At 32.0% G+C, this 21,108-nt stretch overlaps 1 protein-coding gene across 1 annotated transcript; it reads right to left on the minus strand.

Annotated features, from left to right (window-relative positions):
• Positions 1-10,656: 10,656 nt before the first annotated feature.
• LOC128203010 (uncharacterized) lies at positions 10,657-15,092 on the minus strand. The gene is made up of 2 exons (XM_052904250.1): positions 11,727-15,092; positions 10,657-11,212 (listed from the first exon to the last, which is right to left on the minus strand). The coding sequence occupies exon 1, from the start codon at positions 14,999-15,001 to the stop codon at positions 11,729-11,731; it is 3,273 nt and encodes a 1,090-aa protein (XP_052760210.1). The 5' UTR covers positions 15,002-15,092; the 3' UTR covers positions 10,657-11,212; positions 11,727-11,728.
• Positions 15,093-21,108: the final 6,016 nt, after the last annotated feature.

Consider the following 21,108-nt stretch of genomic DNA (forward strand, 5'->3'; position numbering starts at 1 on the left):
TTCAATGTGCTTCCGTTTTTCAATTGATTCATGATATTTTTGAACAAATAAACCGTAAATGACTGCTTTTGTTATTTTTTTTTAATTTACCGACATCTTAAACGTTATCTTTTAATTTCACATTTAGATTAAAAAAATCTAACGTATATATTTTTAGATATTTCTTTATATACTTCGTTAAGAACAAGAGGTTGAATACTTACTATGCATATCAATTGAGAATTTGTTTTAAACATGGAAAACGCTGAACTATTAAAGGTATAATTTGTACAACACAAAGGCAAGGATAATTAAGCGGAAGCGGTTGACGGCATATCTCCTACAATTAGCTAGAAGAGTAAGATATTAACATTTTAGAGAATTTCCTTGCACAATAATTATATTTTCACCGAATGACATCAGCTTTCATTTACCTCGATCCTAAACGCAAAACCGGACGCAGTTAGACATAAACAAACTTAATACTAAACGTGTTATCCCATTCAAAAGAGAGTACTATTTTGTTTGTTAAATGATTTAATCTAAGAACTATTGTCGCTGCATCCAATAAAATCACGATTTGATTTATTTATGCTTTACTTTTCTTCTATTACCAGCTCAAAATGACATGAAAGCCATGGTTCCTATTCGTCATCGACATAAACGTGCATAGATATTATTCAAACGTCACAGTGCGTTTTGTTTATTTTCCGACATTTGTTTTTGGCATCGTTGTTTGTTCTTTCCCATAAGCAGCATGTTGAATATATACACACCGCCAACCGTCAAGCAATATCCAACTTCTATAAAAGAAAGGAGATATCGTCTGACTTCAAAATGATACTACTTATACAATTCTTATTGATCAAATGATGGTGAAATCTACGACGCATTTCTTCTCCAAGACAAAGCGTAGGGTTAATGCTAAGCATTGAAATATTCAATTGTGATTCAGTTTTAAATTCAAAGATGAAAAAAGAATAACAATTTATTTTAATAAAAATCACCAAAATTGTGCTTCTGTTTGGACAACACGAAATGAAATAAAAATTATAGATCAGTCTGCTTCAAGGAAAGAGTTATCATTCTTAGATGTTGTTCAGTCTTTCATGAGGGTAACTAAGGCGAAACATATTTTCACGGCAAACGCCTTAAAATAATGTCATCATTGTATGATGCCAGAGACTAAAATTACTCAAACACTCATCGAACATGCTGATTAAAGACACCTTTAGAGGAAATTTGGCTCTTACCATAATCTAGCATAGAAAAGTGCGACATGAGTAAAGCCATAATGTTATAAACAAGTTAAATAAAAATTACCATTCTTAATATTGTTACTTTTAACAAAACTGCATTGTACACATTCAAATAGATCATACAATGTAAACACAAATGAACCGTTATACTGCTTATCGTTGGCAAATTCAAATCGATGATATCTCTGACATATTTTCACTATGTTCAAATCGTAAATCGTCCTACTTTCTAACTTTCCGTTCAACTAGTATGTGTAGTGCAATTACAGAAAGGATAAGATTTACAATACATGTTGAAACTAGTTAATGATAAGATTGGCCTTGTACTGTCTTGAAAAAAGAGGGGAACAAGTTAAACTGTAACAAACCATATACGACAAATGATATAAGAACAATGACAATGAGGAAGGGTAACGTAAGAAAAAGATATGTGTCCATTTGAATCAAATTAATTTTTTTTTTATAATTTACCTTATTATAAATCATGAACTATCTTATAAATAGTCATACTAATATTGTTAACATGAAAAAATACCCAACTTCGAATTATATTTCGGCTGTTGATATTATTTTCACGTTTCTATGTGCTACTATAGATACGTTAATTGATCTGTCATCGTGTTTCTACACAACATGTATGTGTAGATACATAGCAGGTAGTTGGGCAGATAGGCTCAATGAATTAGTTAGATTTTATCTAAACCGTGGATATAGAGGCAATATTTTGAAGAGTACTTGCCTTCTAGATTTTAAAGATGAATTTCTGAAACAAAATATAAGGTTGAATATAGCATCCTTACATAACCAAGCTTTCAGTCCTTTGATTTTATGAAGATCTTTAAAACCTTTTTTGGCTGACTCGGAGTGTTTGGCATGTGACTTAATTTTCTTCAATTTTTTTACTTTTTCAAATAATTTGGAAGGAAATATTCGCTAATACATGTCGCTTTTATTTTTAATAATGTTTTCTTTATTTGTTCCCAGTTTTAATTCAATGTTGCTTTTTATTATGAAACTCTATGATCACACAGTTTTTAACAGTAAACGGAAGGTACGATAACAATCGAATCAAGTTTAGCATCATCATTTCAAGCTCTAACTTGAACTAGGATTTGCACTAACAGTTTATGATTCGTTGCCTTTTTATGAATACAAAAAGCATTTTTACTCTTTTACATACATCGTTATTAAGGTTTGCTTTTGTTGCGAAAACATTAGGCTATTCAAATACCTTAAGTAACGTGAATAAAATTCTGAAAACAGACGTCTGCATGTCGGTATCTTTTACTATAAAATACCTTTTCTTTCAGACACAAAGTCACCAAAACGAACTATGGTATTTCGGGATTTTAAAGGGCCCTTAGCGCAAATCATACTCGATAGCGCCATCACATATTCACAGCACTTTTGCCAAAGTTACAGCACCATCACTTTTTATACTTGCATATTTTCCTTAAGATTGTATATGTTCTGGCGTAAGAACTATAAATAAAAGTGCTTATGTCCTTGTCTCAGAATGTTTTACGCCGTTTTTATGCACCGAAGTGTATTTAAAATGCAAACAGGTATCAAATTATACACGTGTTTAAATGCACCACAGTTCGGACAATATTGAAACGAAATCGTAGCAAATCTAAAATAAAAATGATCATACAAGGAAAAATATTATCCGAATTTCGAATTATGTCCAGATAAAAAAGAACAAGATAAATAAAATTATAAGATATACTCACGTGTGTGCAAAAAACAAAAGCCGGAGCTGCACCATAGAAGTATTGCCAGCTCATTTTATTTGCAACACCGATAATATGAACACCTTGGAGTTTGCGTTTAGTAGGCGTGTGTGTCGGTTTACAAACTATTTATGACAAAACAACTGGTTACACACGTTTTAATATTTAGTCCTGACCTTCGCATGGCTTTAAAACATTTCAGTCAATATAAGTAAACAAACAGGACTTTCATTTTAACCAAAACCAACAGAGAATGCAAATGCCAAATGCCAAATGTCGTCAAAATATATCAGCTCAGTCTATAGTTGCATCTCAATAAAACAAAAAAAGTTCATAAGATATCAGATACAGAGTGGTTGGAAAAATATCAATTTCAATACATACAGATGTTCTGGCGTTTTTGCTACTTCTATCAAACTTGAACCTCTTTTCCAAATCAAACTTACCTAACTTTTGCACTTTTGTCCATTTTACTTTATAATTGTCATAATTTTTGTTTTCCAATTATTTATAGCAATAATTAAAAACATATCCTTGGTTTTGTTTATAAATAAGCGACAATAGCTCATAACGCATTATTGTCAAAAACCATTAGGTTAGATATGTTAGTATTGGTGTCTTCAAAACCAATCTATCTATAAACAAATATTCGAACAATGAAAACAAATGAAACACATTCATTTACTAGTAGTATATATACTTTACTCTTGCAGCACATTTCTAAAGAATTTCATTAAATATAAATAGTAAGGAAAACAAACTTTTTATTGTTTTAACATATGTATACAGTATCAAATTTTCGTAATTTAGGCACTTTTTTTTGTATTAAAAATATGTCATATAGTTTCAAGTTACAGAAGGGTTGACGGTGAACTAGTTTTATTTTGATCACTTTAAAGCGGATTTTGTATGAGTTGGAACAGAACGGTTCGCTTTTTTGTTTTTAGATTTGTGTGTTTTTACAAGCTGCATTTTCTGTTCTAATTTTTTTAACTAGTGGTAATTTGTTGATTTCAATTCCAATATTTTGTGTTTGAATCGATACATAACAAATAAAATTAATCAAGTGTGTTAAACTTTTTTGGAGATGCAAAACATACCTCTGTTGTTTGACAGTCATCTTTTGTTGTTGTACTCACGGTGATTGCCAAAAAAACCTCACCTGCACACGTGTTAATTGTGAAGGTTTTGACTAAGACACTAAAATAACGAAAACAAAAATATTTGTGACTTTTCTCGTACAGCGAAAATGTCTGAATTTTTTGGTCATCGAATTATTTGGATTAACAAATTTACCTTACTGTTCATTTAATATGCTATTTTGTGTATATAAACATATAATAAGGGATATATTTCATATTTTACGCGCTTTAATAAAACTTTTTATTCAATTGTAAGGAATAACATACTGCGCATTACAATTATCTTTTGAAACACATTTAAGCGTTTGGCTTGACGAAAAACTCGAATACAAACCTCATTTTCTCAACAGTTTTGTAATTGTTTTCACATTTGTAAGTACTTCAATATAGATTATTGTTGTGTTTCTATCAGGTTGTATTGTTTTACTGAGTATAAGGGCCTAATTTATTTCATTTGCATTGGCTAAATGTTCGTATTGGTGTAAAAACGATAAACATAGATTTAGAAAAAAATATTTTATGGTTTTCAGAAAATGTTCGCACTGCTAAAAAGAACTTTGTTGTTTTCCATCGATAGTTTTGGGTATACATATTTTGTTTGCCAAATCACGTTTTACACACTTGTTATGTTTTGTCTTGACAAAAACGTATGCGTCTTTTATAAGCATCAATTATATTCCATAATAACAACAAAAAAAGTCAAGAACATGGAAAAAATCCATGTGCGGCTCATAAACGGAGACGGACAATAACATTGATAAGCTTACCAGAATCATAAATTCCTGCAGTAGTCGTACTTTTAAATATACACCCTGATTATTGACACAAGGCAAGGGCCAAAACAAAAATGAACACCAACAACAGATCACAAACTCACTAAAATAATTCAACTGATCAATCTGAAATATCTACAATTCTTGACACAATTACATGTATTAACATCGGACTGACTGGTGTAAAAAGTGATCAATAAACAAAAAAAAACAGTGACATCACAAAAAAGGACGTTTTGAGGGCATTTGGTGTCTGCCCGGGAAAAATGACCCGCATTGATGTTATGTAAAACGTTCCAGTAAAACTAAGATAAGTTATTCAAGACTGTCTGTATAGTATGGAAATAAACAGAATCAGTGTTTGTAAAACTGAGCCCTCAGAATGGATAAGCTACGCAATCATTGTCAACATGACAAATTCGAAAGAAATGTTTTTTTGATTCAGAAAACATACAATCGCAATACTCATACAATAACTTCTGATGAAAACAGTTGAAGGCGTTATGTCATGGAATCAAGGAGAAAACATAAGATACCTGTTTGGCAGACCAAGATGAAAGAAAACTGCTCAGAATTATTGATAATTAACATAAGATTTTGAAGATACAAACGGTTAGTATTTGGAATAGTCATGCAATGTGCAATATCATGGTAGCCAGAAGGAGTGGATTATGGACAAAATACTTGTCACCTGAAAACTTAAATAGAACAGTATAAAGTGCAGAGTTGGTTTTTGAAGGTTTAAGAAAGTAATTATTTCATATTTATTTGTTCAGTCGACTTAGGAAAAATGTTTATTAAGATATATATGTTTTCCCTACAAATCTTGCTAAATTTATGTGATCTTTCATTTCAACTATTTACTTCAGTTTTCTAGTTTTATTTTTAAACTTTCGGCTTCTGACCTTGTTTCTGGAGTGTTTTTATATAAATATTCCATTTTGAAAAATAGTTTGAGTTTAAAGTCACATATATCATAGACGTTTAATCTGTTCAAAACCCTTATTGACGTATGGAGGTTATTTTGAAATTTTCAAGTAGGACAGCTTTGCAATAAATTTTATTTCTTAAAGTAGTTAGCTCTTTTTCTTCAAGTGACAAAAAATCACAACTTTTTTGTGTATAAAAGTATGAAGTATCTGTAAATTGTGGAAACGCAAAATAAACCATTCTGTAAAAAAATGTCATATAGAACAGTTTCTTACAGAATGGAGATGTTTTCGTCAATTCTGACCGCGAAACTGTTCTAAGTAAAATAAATGCATATTTTTAAAGGCATTTGATAAAGTTTGAGTCATACCTGTACTTTTTACATCTCTTTAATGACAAATTGTATCCACAGCAAGCAATTACTTCTTTGACAACCATTGACTTCCATATTAGTTGAATTCCAGTTTCTCCATGGAAACAAACAACAGACAATGCCTTGATATCTCTACAATAAACGATAGCTATCATTAAATAACTAGGCATCCACTTATTTCCTAAGCAGGCAGCACTATCCTTTATAAGCTATGTATTGTTGGTCATATTAAAATGGAACTGTTGTAACAAACAAAATTTTACGATCAAAATCGAACTTCGCTGCATCGAACGTTGAGAAAAAGTCAACAATGGTTTCAAAAATTGCATTATGACAATGTGTATTATATTTCTATCGCTTTAAATATCTGAACAATATGTGACTAAATGTCCTTATGAGATATGCATTTTGACATTTTCATTTAAATATGTTTGCAATATTTTGTTGTTACCTTTTTATTAAATAAAGTATCAATAAATCTATACAAAACACTGTACAAGTATATTTGAATTGTTTTAGTATGAGATCTTCGCAATTGTTGAGCGCTTAACTACAATCGTGAAAGAGTATAAATCTTATTTGCAATAATTCCTACATGACAAGAATGTAAGCTTTAGACTTAAGTTTGCGTAACTACACACTCGAGGTTTTTACACTAAACCTCATATATTGCACAAGTTACAGGTTTAGCAATTAAATGCTTTGCAAATATTTGTCTAAAAGATTTTTCTGACTTAGTATTCATTTATATTAATTGTTTTACCACAAAATGATTTATAATTGGGTGACATGACATGAACCTGGGAGTGTGTTTCCCTTTTGTGGAAGAAATGGCAACATCGCCAAATGAGTGGCTATTTAAATTCTTTATTATTACCGTTCTGATCGCCTTTCTCATTCATTCTAATCCAACTTAGTTTATGTTATCCACAAAAAGCATACGCAGACTTTTCCATCAATCTGTTATTTTTTGTAAATACACACTTTTTTCTCTTTGATGCACTATACTCTCATTATTTATTATCAAAATATTTATGTAACGCTCTTGCTGTTCGTCCCCAGTAATTGCCTCAAAATTTAGGAATTCATGTATATTTCATTATCCCTTATAAATTATGTGTGTTTTTTGTTTAAATCAATCAAATGATAATCAAATCTTTTATTAAATACAAAGGTCACCTTGATTTTAGCAATAAGTTTATTTTGACTCACTTATTGAGGAATGTCAATTGATAAAATTCAATTTTCACATTTTGATCGATTAAACTGTTAAGACGATAAGACGCTAACTTTTCCTATATGTCAAGACTAGCGCCTTGTTTAAATTAAATGTTATATTTTTACCAAATTATTTATTTTTCTGCTGCAGATCTTTGTTTCTTTTGAAGTAATTCTTTCCTTTTCAGTAATGACATTAGACCATACATTAAAAAAAACATGAAATACTTACAATATCTTTATTGTCAAGATTACCTTATCTTCGGTGTTATATTTACCTTATCTTTATTGTCATTTTGTAAAGTATTGAATTATCATACAATAATTAATATAATTTTATTCAAAATAAATCCCTGGGTTATGTAAATGTATTTGTATCATATACTTAAAATGTCATCGTCAAGTGCCGTTATGGCTTGATGTGTAAATATTAGTGTTATTTAAATTGAATACCAATATAGCACATATTTTACACATATTTGAATAATGAGAACCAGACTCTAACTAATAAGGTTCATGCTTTAATCGTCATACATGTGCCAAAAGTGTTTTAATATATATCAGATTAGTGAGAGAAGCAAACAGATCATATTGTATAAATTTTTGCTAAAAGTATCAATTTTCACGTTATTCAAGCTCTCACTTTGATATTTCATATATGCCATATAGTTTCAAGTTACAGAAGAGTCCATACAGTTTCAAGTAATAGAAGGGTTGGTGGTTAACATATGAACTTTATCGTTATCAAGAGTGTTTTGGATTAGTTAGAAAACAGTTACTCGCGCTCAATGTATCTATTTACATAATAATATGTTTGATTGATTGATGTGTTTCTAAAGTAGATTATAACTTAAAAACGATGAGAGTGTATACTTCAATGTCTTCAAGATATATGTGTACATAATATAACTCCATAACAACAGCAATTAAATTTTAAATTAGGTAGCAGTTTAAAGGTAACACCCCCTAAGTGACTCTAAGTCCACTCTTATGTCATTTACTGGAACAGCCTTTGGCAAGCTTTGGTGAAACATGCCTGGATCACTGTAAAATTAGATTACATGCAAAATCTTAACCAGAATTTCTAAGTCAAATTTAAGAAGGGCAATTTAATTTGCACCATATGCAAGTTAGAGATGTAGTCAAAATGTCACGCTTTATCTAATTGCAACTGCAAGTCAATTGAAAAGAACAATTTTATTCATTTATTATTGGCATTTCAATATATTTAATTTGTTTTAAAATAATTTGATTACATGAATTTGCTTTCAATGTCATTTTTGTGTTGATATCCCTGTCAACTTGTATAATTCGCCTTTTAGAAAAAATAATGACTTAATGAAGGGCCCGACCCCATCTCCCAAATGTGAAAATACAACCCTTAAATAAGCTGAGAAAAAAACATTCTTTTGTTAAGAAATTCCATTCCTTTTTTAATTTGATCATGCTTATTATTGTATTTGCATTTCAAAATCATTGATTATCATTTTTATATCTATAATAAAGGAACCCCGCTTGAAATAGAAATTTGTACATATGTAAATACTGCTACAACTTGAAAAGTTTGTTCGGATATTGCTTGTTTTTATAGTTTGTAGAAGTTTTCATCTGCGTTCATATGCATTTTATTCTCAGGAAAAATATCAAAAGAATCTTAAACGGATTTATATTTTAGATGTATACATATACTTTTTTCTTCTAATTGTATCATCTGAAGTCTAGTCGCTTTAGAAACAAAACCATTGCAGTTCCTCTCGTTAGAAAAGCATGTTTGTATATGAAGCACAGCACGCTGGGATAAACTGGTAACTTTATGTTTTGTATGTTGCAATTGAGATTTGTTCGCATTGTTGATGTCAAAGTGCATGCCATTTGCAAAAATATTCAAATTGCAATATTTAAATAATATTAACTAGTATTTCTGCACCTACATGTATTTTTAGCACTACTTAACAGAAACTTTACAGAAATTACTATTTTATGAACATGGTAAAAGATTGCTTTGCCGTACTCATTCCGACGTCATCAGAGTCGATTACTCATTTATTGTTAAACACTCATCGAAATACCAAATGTCAATGTAGGTCTCTTCAAAAGAATGTGTTGATGAATTTAATAACCAAAAATGTTCATACATTGTTAAAGACTAAATAACTTTGTAGGTCTACATATTTATTGAATGACCTTCGTATATTGTAAGTAAATATAATTATACTAGTTTTATGGACGATAAATATAAACTATACATATGATGCGTACCGATAAACAGCCAGCTTTTCCACTGGAAAACACTGGCTTAAATTGGTAAACAGAACTGATATATGGTTATTTTTCTTATTTAAGTTCAGGTAAGGAGCTGATATTGAAGTATATTGAGCAGCTTAAACCAGCATGAATATGTCACCTTTAAGTTACTGAACACTACCTTAACACTACAGCGAAAGTGTTCCATGAAAGCAAAACGGCTTGTTTAACATTAGGCAATAATTTATCACATGTACAACATAGCTTTTTAAAACTTTGTGATAAATGCTTTATGTAGACCTATATATTTTGATAGCACTAATAAAAATAATGTACATATGAGGTTATGAATAGCAAGCAGTTCAATGAGCGTAATACAATGGTATGTGACCAAAATCTCACCGTCCATGTTGACTGGAATCTAGTAAGTTAAAGCTACGTACTGGAACTGGTCTGATACCTGGATCTACGGGTCCTCCGGGTATCCAGCCAAGGGTTCGCCATCAACCAATCAGCGCTCTACTTTCAAGGGTCACGTTGATGTCACCACAACACTCCCCCCATTAGCCACCTTCAAGACCTGAGCGACTTTATGACTTATCCTCAACAACTTTAAACCAAGGCAAACCAAATGAGGCCAAAGGGGACTCAAAACCCAAAAAGAAGATAAACCAATGGAAAGAGGGGGCAACTTCCTAAACAACCCAATAAATACAACTAAGTTAAGACAAGTTAGCAAAATCAAAACTGCATACAACTAATCGGTTATTTTAATCTACAAATGTGTTTTTAATAGTATGCATATATCGTAACTAATGAAAAAAATAGTACTGTTAAACAGATACAAGGCTGTGGTAAACCAGCGGGATGACTAGTGTCCGAATGATTTAAATTCGTTAAGTAAATAACTGTTTTGGGGTTAATTGCTATTTGGTAATTTCTGACTCCAGACTTTTTCAATACAGAAATGTTTTCTCCCCCAAAAAGGTAACATAACGCCATGTGCTATATTGTTAGATTTATTGTAGGGCCTCAGTATATAAATGAAAGATAAAAAGTTTATATTTATGCATATCAAAAATGTGTTAATCGGTGTTATGTAAGCTATCTTGAATACCATTACCACAGCCAGACAAACAATACAGTTAATATTGAATTAGAAAGGTTAAAACAAAAAGTGTCTACATAATTATACAGAGCTTTAACCAAATTAATTTAGGAAAAAAACACTGACATATGAAACAGATGGGTATATATATTCAGCATGCTCAATTAATGTCAAATATGATATTAAATTGATGGACACTTATTCATATTTTCTCTACCTAAAATGATCGATAAGTGAATGCTAGTCTTTTAAAAAAGACGCTAAATATTTTAAGTTAGCAAGGTTATGTTAACTCATGTTTATTCAAAAATGGTATGTTTGCACTGTAAGGGTTGCGAAAAAATTCTTTAAATTTGATATTCCCTTCTTAGAAAATTATTTCCCTTTGAAACAAAAGTCCATCCCTTCAGTAACTGGGTTCAAAAAACAGTCCGAGATAAGTATGGAACAATTCTGAAAATACAAATATCTCAGATGAATATATAAAATAATTGTAAAAAAAGGTGTGTGTTACTACAGTTTTGAGATTTTAAGTTTTTGTACAAAAGTAAAAGCAACCGACAAATCGAGCAATTACATTAGGCTGCATGCATGTTTATTTATATTTTATTTTATTTTTTTCCTTCAAATTGGGTAAGTATGCATCTTTCATTAAAGTAAAGCATTGGGTGCTCTCATAAAAATAGTTTCACCAGTCTTAATCTCCTAATATCTAAAACATACGAACATTTTAACACCTTTTTCATTTTACATCATGGTATAAAACGGTTATCCAACGAAATCATATCAAAGAGTTATGTTCTGAATGTGTTCATGACTTACGTTACGATGCAATGAAAACTAAAAGGACAAGCCAAGAAGTCAAAAATTCAAATATAAGCCCTGTTTAGAGACACAATGCAAGGGACCAAAACGTCACTGAATTAGAGACTCAAGAGTAAACATTCCACATAACACAAGTACGAACCGTCATTCAGAATCCTTCGTCGTTTTGTATTTGATTGTCGAAGGCAAATCTACTTCAAAATGTTCTACTTTCTCTTGTTTGTACTGTTTAGTCATTTCCGACCATATTTCGACTGACACTTGTACTGTTTGGGAACCAGTAACAAGAAAATTACAATTATGCTGGTTATTCAATGTTTTGTTTCTATAGCACTTCAGGGCCTTGTCGCCGTCAAGCATGTGGTCTTTTTTATCTAAACCATTGTATGTGATTCCTGGTACATGGCTTGGCGCAAGGCCGTACAAATACACGTTATCCACCCAGAAAAAGGGCGTCACCGATGCGGCTTTGAATATTGCTGGAATAACGTCATTAGAAAAGAGGACCAGAAACCCGCTGCAATATTCAGGATAAAATTTCTGTCCCTTAAAATGGTTTTCATTTACATACCACTGGCTTTTCTTTTCCCGAATGATGAGCATAGTTCCTGGTAAAATATGATTGCATAGGATTTGTTTCGTTTTGTTTGTATATTTTGGAATAACTTTAGTAAATAATCTGAACATATGAACAACGATATTATCGTCAACTTTCAGGATGTATTTAGCGTTCCGGCACCACTCGGAAACCCAACGGTACCCCATCACACCTTTATGTGTAAGATTCTTGAAAGCATCGACGAAATCTCCTTGTAAGATGTCTTGGTGTTTTTTGAATTCGTTTTCCAATTCTGTCTGAACCGTTTTGTCATTTACGGTACCGAGAAGGAACAATGTTCTTACATTTCCTAAGGATTTATAATGCGTATCATTAGTCCAAGTTTTTCTCATTACATTGCGCCTTTCAAAATGGATTGGAGCGGTATGAACAATGATTAAGACGGTCAAATCAGGCACAGATGAACATAATTCTGGATTTTCAATCAGATAAAATCCTTTAAAAGTCACTGGATATTGGACATCCGATGAGGCGTTGATTTTGGCGATCAGGTCCGGATTTGGTGATATAGCTGTCAGGTCTTCGGGGGCTACTGTACGGTTCCCTTTGACTGCCAAAAGTTTGTCGGCTGGGCGAATTATCGTTTCATGATTGATTGTCGAACTCACAGCTTTTTCATTTTCTTTTACCTTTTCGTACTGTTTAGTCATTTCCGACCATATATCCACTGAAACTTGCATTGTTCGGGAACCAGTTACTAGATAATTACATTTGTGCAGGCGATTCATTGTTTCGTTTCTATAACACTTTAAGGCTTTATCGCCGTTTAGCACGTGGGCCTCTTGTTCTAAACTAGTGTATGTAATACCTGGTACATGGCTTGGAACAAGGCCGTACAGATACACGTCATCTACCCAGAAAAATGGTGTTACCGATGCGGCTTTGAACATTGCCGGTATGGCGTCATTAGAGAAGAGGACCAGAAACCCGCTGCAATATTCAGGATAAAATTTCTGTCCCTTAAAATGGTTTTCATTTACATACCACTTGCTCTTCTTTTCCCGTAAAATACGCATTGTTCCTGGAAGTATATAATGGCAGAGAATTTGTTTTGTTTTGTTTCTAATTTTTGGTATAACTTTAGTAAATAATCTGTACATATTAACAACGATATCATCGTCAACTTTAAGGATGAATTTAGGGTTCCGGCACCGCTCGGAAACCCAACGGTACCCCATCACACCTTTATGGGTAAGATTCCTGTAAGCATCGACAAAATCTCCTTGTAAGAGGTCTTTGTGTTCGTTAAATTCCTTTTTCAACTCTGTCTGAACCGTTTGGTTATTGACTGTACCAAGAAGGAACAATTTTCTAACTTTTCCTAGAGATTCATAATGCGTATCATTAGCCCAAGTTCTTCTCATTGCATTTCTTAATTCAAAATTGTTTGGAGCGGTATGAACAATGATTAACACAGCCAAATTAGGCACAGATGAACATAATTCTGGATTCTCAATCAGATATGATCCTTTAAATGTCACTGGATATTTGACATCCGATGAGGCGTTGATTTTGGCGATTAGGTCCGGATTTGGTGATATGGCCCTTAGGTCTTCAGTGTCTACTGTAAAAGTCCCTATGGCTGCCAAGTCTCCCGCTGGCCGAATCATCGTTTTGGAAGTAATTGTTGATGTCACGGCTTCTTCAATTTTTTCTACTTTTTCATTTTCGTACTGTTTAGTCATTTTCGACCATATGTCTACTAAAACTTGTATTTTTCGGGACCCGGTAACAAGATAATTACATTTATGCTGCCGATTCATTGTTTCGTTTCTATAACACTTTAAGGCCTTCTGTCCGTCCAGCAGGTGGTCCTTTTCCTCTAAGCCGTTGATATTATTTCTTAGAAGATGGTTTGACACAAAGCCGTACAAATTTACGTCATCCACCCAGAAAAATGGCGACACCGATGCAGATTTAAATATTGCTGGTATGACGTCATTAGTAAAGAGGACCAGTAATCCGCTGCAATATTCAGGATAAAATTGTTGTCCTTGAAAATGGTTTTCATTTACATACCACTTGTTTTTCTTTTCCCGAGTAATAAGCATAGTTCCTGGTGTTATATAACTGCAAAGGATTTGTTTTGTTTTGTTTTTAAAGTTTGGTATAACTTTAGTAAATAGTCTGTACATATCAACAACGATATCATCGTCAACTTTCAGGATGAATTTAGCATTCTGGCACCGCTCAGAAACCCAAAGGTACCCCATAACACCTTTATGTGTAAGATTACTGTCAGCACCGACGAAATCTCCTTGTAAGAGGTCTTGGTTTTGTTTAAATTCCTTTTCCAATTCTGTCTGAAGCGTTTGGTTATTGACTGTACCAAGAAGGAACAATTTTCTTACCTTTCCTAGAGATTCATAATGCGTATCATTAGCCCAAGTTCTTCTCATTGCATTTCTTAATTCAAAATGGTTTGGAGCGGTATGAACAATGATTAACACAGTCAAATCAGGCACAGATGAACATAATTCTGGATTTTCAATCAGATAGGGTCTTTTAAAAGTCACTGGATAATGGACACCTGATGATGCGTTGATTTTGTCGATCAGGTCCGGATTTGATGATATGGTCCTTAGGTGTTCCGGTGTTACTGTTAAGGTTCTTATGACTGCCAAAATGTTGTCGGCGGGTCGAAATGGTCGGCTAGGCGGCATATATACGTGTAAACGTATTACATGAACCCGGTCAATGTATTCAAACATTATCACAAATGTTAAACTGGTCAAGAGCAAGCCGACGGCAATGATTTTCTTTGATGTGTGAATCAACGACATTTTAAATCGCTCCATTAAAACACAGTGAGGCTATTCCATAATGCACATTTTAAACGCGAATCGTATCCGTTGTAGTATTAAATTGCAAAAGTATTGAATTACTTGGGTGACATTCATACACTGCAAGGTACAAAAGACACAATTCAACTTATTAAGATAATTTGAAGCGTTAAAGATATAACACATATTTTACCTGTTACCTGTTTTAAAGGGTCTGTACTCCGTATGATAAAACAGCGAAAAAAAAAGAAAATTTTCGAAAACTGACATAAACTTGGTATCGATGTGTACAATACATTGGAACTTACTAACTGATATACATGAAATTACAATTAATTTATTTTTCGCAGTATTTTTCCATTAAAAATATTTCTAGGTATTTCTACCTTGTAGAATTCATTCTTTATGCGTAATTGGCTAGTCGATGTTATCACGTGATATGACCATGTTAGGTATATACCTTAAATATTCCAAGTGTTTAGAGTAAGCCTTCATAGCACAGTGGATACAGCACTGAACTGCAATTTTGGCGACACCGGTCGAACCCGATCTCCGACTCGATTTTTTTAATGTTGGTATGTTTTTTTTACAATTTTGATATCAAAGGGTAAAACATTCTATTAAATAACTGACCGGAGATTCGTTACAGAAAATAAAAAAATGGTGCCAATCTGGTGTACAGTCCCTTTAAGAGATTTACAGCCTTCCTCTTACAAGGAGATGATATTTATTATATTTAGATATTTATATTTGATAATGTATTGGTATTCATCGTATTGTTTTAAGTAAATGTCAAACTCATTACCATTGATGAACATCTAAATGAAAATCATTAGAATTTGAAAAATCTGAAGTCCTGTCGAGTTTTTGCATGAATCTGTTAAGGCTTTCTCATGTAAGACTTCCGTCATTCAATACTGGTCATATGAATAGAAACTAAGAAGGGGTCCTAAAATTACAAACTTCTTGACGCATTATCTAAAAGAAAATAGAATAGTACTGGTTAGTTGGAGGTATTCATTTGGAACTTATCGGTCATTTTCCATCGAAAACAAACTCGGATGTATGCCGGTACATCAGTAGTAGTAGTTCGTAACTTTTTAATAATAATATTGATTTATTGTAATGTTTTAACTGTTATTTTAGATAACTAAGATTGAATTAATTGTCAGTGAAGTTTTGCATACGTTTTGCATATTTCAACGTTTGCATTAATAATTAAGCTTCCATAGAGTAAAGTCATTAAGTGTATATGCTAAATTCAAATTACTACGTGATCTACTTGCAGCGTAGTTAAATGTAAATATTTCTTACATTGTAAGCCGTCCATATACATCCCAGGTTGTTTCTGATGGATAATTGCCGAGGTTTTCCGAATGGGAGGTATAGATTACAAGATTATTTTAATGCCTCATAATTGGATATTTTTTTTTTCTTTTGCCGTGTAAGTGAAACAACTGTTGTATATCGCGGATACCAATTTTGCTCATTATCTGTGATTTTCTTTGAGATGGAACTTATAAAGATCCTTCTCCACGTAAGAATTATAACTGAATGTGAGATGACTATGCCTTTTCAATCGGCCATGGATTAGAAAGAGAAATCTTGCTACAGACTCGGACATAGGATAACCGGTAAGCTCAATACAATTCACAGATTTCCCCTTGAAAAACGTTGCTAAGCAGCGTATCCTATTATCAAAACATCTTGGTTTTCTTGAACGCCTAGCTTTAGTTGAGTAAAGTAACCATGTATATTGAATGTGCGCCAATCCTACATAAACACAAGTTATTGAAGAGCTTTTAAAATACCTGTAGACGTCTTTAATTCAATTACAGACAGCTCCTATCGAATTAATGATAGCATCAATTGATAAAAGATATCTCCAATTCAATTAAAGATACCTCAAAATTAACTATATTAGAAAGCTCTTCAATTAATTTAGCGGTATTTCCATTTCATTTAAAAAAAACCTTCCTAATTCAATTGGATATATCTGTTACGCTTGGTTTACCCAGATGTTAGTGTTGGTTTACGTCATTTAAGACGTACCGGAATTGTATTACAATCCGTAACCGTTGGCGGGAAGATACAACTGCAAGATTAACAAGAAAAACCTATTTTATTAAACATGAACATACAAAAAGTTAATGGTAAATCAATAATGACATATTATTAAAATAACACATTGATGTTGATCCGTGTCCTAACAAGGAACGTGTAACGTGATAAGACTGGCATATATAAATGGAGCAAATACAAACATTTTCCCAATTCATATAAATTAAATTTAATGTCAAGACTGGCATTTATAAATAAAGCAAATATAATGGATTTCACTACAACACCGATTATGTATTGCGTTGTATAAATCTCTCATATGTTCAAAGGCTGTGGTATACGAAATGAAAAAGAAAAAAATACAATTATAAATGAATAAGAGTTATGTTTACTTGTACAAAAAACACATTTTCGAAACAAGCCAATATTCAAATATGACACTTCATTTTATGGCATCAGTCATAACTGTCCAAACTCATAATTATCTTCTCAAATTTCATTATCAACTCTCATCGGTCATGCGTAAACAGTGATACACGGTTTTTCTTACCTTATCGAATCTTCTTTTAATTGTCATTGCAATTTCTACACCTTGCGAAAACACCTAGCAATTGTTTGTTTATTTTGGAACACGCATTCGGGATAAAGTGTGAAATTATGACCTCGAGGGAGCCATAAGGTTTTGTGCATGATTTGTGTATTTGGGACCGGCTCGACTCCTCGACCTATTTAGGTTCGATGCAGCGTCAGTATACTTTATATAAAAAAGAAAGAAAAATGTTCGGGACCGAGTGACCGCCAGTTCTCGAACGACCGCAGTTTGACTGTAACTTGAATTGAATTTAAATCATTTCAAGTTTTGGTATAAATTGTATTAATTAAGTATATGTCTTAAATTCTAACTTCGTATCACCTCCCTTCTACTATAATAAAAAGGTCCTCTTTTTATATTAGATTTTAAAAAATAAACGCATTTATTCAATTTAAACATTCCATTTAAAGGCAACAATGTCGGTCACATATAAAATCAAACACATGTCAAACATAAACACTCGAAATAAAGCGTTAGAAAAGTAAAAAGTAACAACAAACAACATTCTGCTAAGTATTCTCTATATTAGATAATTAGGGTTACAATCTAATAACAACCTGAAATCATTATTTCGATATTTATTTCTAAATTGTATCATGTTACCTTTAGATTTTATTATTGATATTAAGAAATTTCACTGTGATTGATGAAAAAGATCAGCTTTGAAGTGTGTACGACATGCAAAACAGCCTCTCAAAAAATAACACATATTTTATAACAAATCTCGCGCAGCTTGTTATTTTAAATGCTTTTTTATATTTGGAGTAATAAAACAATTCTTTTTCATCGTAAAACGTCACACAACTTTTCTTTACTATTTCACTGTGGTATTTTTCTGTTCGTGTTTCATTTCTCTAATAAAGGGTTTTACTTGACGTTTTAACAAAGCATTGTAATTGTAATGTTTTATTGTGTATTGGCAAAGAAATGTGTTGCAGAAATGCCTTAAATATGATTCCGTAATTGGTTAATTTTCATATAACAATTTTGTCAGTTTCAAAATAGAATTATAGTGATTTAATTATCGATCATGTAATCGTCAATTTGGTATTGTAAAATATCAAATTTATAAAACACAATTAAATTAATCCATACATCTAAAAAATGAGTTCGATCATTTTTAATAATAAGTTTCAATGGCATTCGTTGTCTAATTCCTCTGAAAAAATATTTTAAATAGAAAATAAATGATTGACAAAGTTCAACATTTGATATTGATTATAAGTATTATTGTGATATTCGCATAGCACAGAGGTTGATTGTGGTATCTGATCTAGCTGAAGGCTAGTCGGTCTTAAGAAATGCTTAAAATAATGAGAATACTTAGCAACTATTTCCAAATCTGTTGAGGCAAAAGCTACGTCAATATTTTAAATATTTGTTGTGCACCCCGATACCGGATGCTACACTATATCATGCAATTTATAAAACAAATATATTTTGTGATAACTAAATAAATTCTGGAACAATTGTATATAACTAAAAGAGCTTTGTTTTGACCTTAACATAAAAAAGAACATATTAAACAAGCAAATTGATAAATCCGGATGTCCGTGACTTTGAATAGGTGCTTGTTAATCAGATGTATAAAATGAATTAACTTATACAATGATAACACATTCAATGAAATAAGTAATGAAGAACACAAAAGTTTTATAAAACTATCCAACACGATATCACCAAAGTAATAAACAATCCAACAATAATGCTAATATTATTTTTAAAGAATGAATAAAGAATACTAGTCAAAAGCATGTACGTGAATAATATTGAGTTACCTTAAAATTATGTGTGAAGAACAATCAAGGATCGATGTCCACATTTTTCCTACCTTTTTATTTTTAAAATCTTGTTATATAGTAATAGTTCTTCATTGTTGCAATTTTAAAGTCGAATAATTCATTTAAAACCGAACAAAACCACTACATTTAATAGTTTCGGTCAATATTCGGTCAATATTTAACATTAACACATATCTATTACGTTGTTGGACATTAATAAGCGGTTGACCAGAAACTCGACCAAAACAATTAAGTTCATGATACATCGCGTAGAAAGTCATAATGTGACAAATTATGAAATAGCATGTTATATTTATTGTATCCACATCAATATGAACATTAAGCACATGTGTAGAATGTCGATTCGCCTCACATAGTGCGTAAAAACAACAACATAACATTGGTCGTTATACCGGTACGAAAAAAATGGAAAACAATTACAAAATGTTAATAAAAAATCGGTTTTATTGTCGGGATTTTGGTCAAAACCAAACGTAAACATGTGTTTTTCTAAGATATTTGGCATACGTAGTATGTATATACTACAATTCGGTTACAAAGGTCTTTATTGAAGCGCGTAAATATGGAAATATATCCTTAAAATATATAAAAGTCACACAATTTGTACCTTAAGACGAAAGAGCAACACAAATGAACACATTTATGATAGGTTAAATTTAGGAAATATTATATCACTTAATCTGATAACACAGCATTACAAAAAACATATCGAACTAGAAAAAAACCCATCGAGAAATGTACAATTATTTGTGTGATTGTTCGAAAAACAATGCAAACACTGTGCTTTGTTATATAAGCTCATAATTATTAATCTATGGTTGCGAATAGTGACTGTATTGAACCATTCTGTTCACCTAACGGTTGAATAAGTATCGTGTTTATGTTGACATAACATTGTTATTCATCCGAACGCTACTAAATGCACGGTCAGAGTTCATTTCTGATAACCGACCTGATAGAAGAATTAAAGCGTACAGAAACAACGAAAACACATTGTCATACCGAATACGTGTATGAAGATTAGTCCCATTTCTATCAATTTATGTTTTCAGGTATTCAAAAGGATAAGCTCTTCTTGATTTCAAACGTGGATGTCCCTGTGTAATAACCTTGTAGGGGATTTATTTGCGGCGTTTCGGATCGGTGAGCCCTCATCGCTATTGTTTTTGGAAACCGTAACGTAAAGCCGAGGATGCTCATCAATGCTAGCTTTTTGCACTTATTTTACTTATTTTACTCTTGTCAACGAGGTTTTTCTATTACCAAAAAGTGTGCAGCTATTCTAAACGGATGCATAAAGTTATGTTTATATTCTATGTACGAGTATACGGTGATCATTGTTATTCACTTTTGCTTGAAATAAGAGTATTTTACGCAATGTGACGTTTGAATAAATTCTATGCACGTTTATGTAGATGACGAATAAGAACCATGGCTTTCATGTCACCTTGTGCTAAAAATAGAAAAAAAAGTAAAAAATGATTAAGCAAGTCGTGATTTTATTGGCTGCATCGACATAAGTTCTCAAATTTAATCATTAAACGAACAAAATAGTAATCTCTTGTGAATAGAATGACACGTTAAGTAGTAAGGTTGTGTAGGATTAATTGCGTCCTGATTTGCGTTTAGGATATAGTTATATGAAACCTCAAGGGTGTTTGACGAGC

Source organism: Mya arenaria, chromosome 9, assembly GCF_026914265.1.
Source record: "Mya arenaria isolate MELC-2E11 chromosome 9, ASM2691426v1".
In the NCBI taxonomy this organism is placed as follows: Eukaryota; Metazoa; Mollusca; class Bivalvia; order Myida; family Myidae; genus Mya; species Mya arenaria.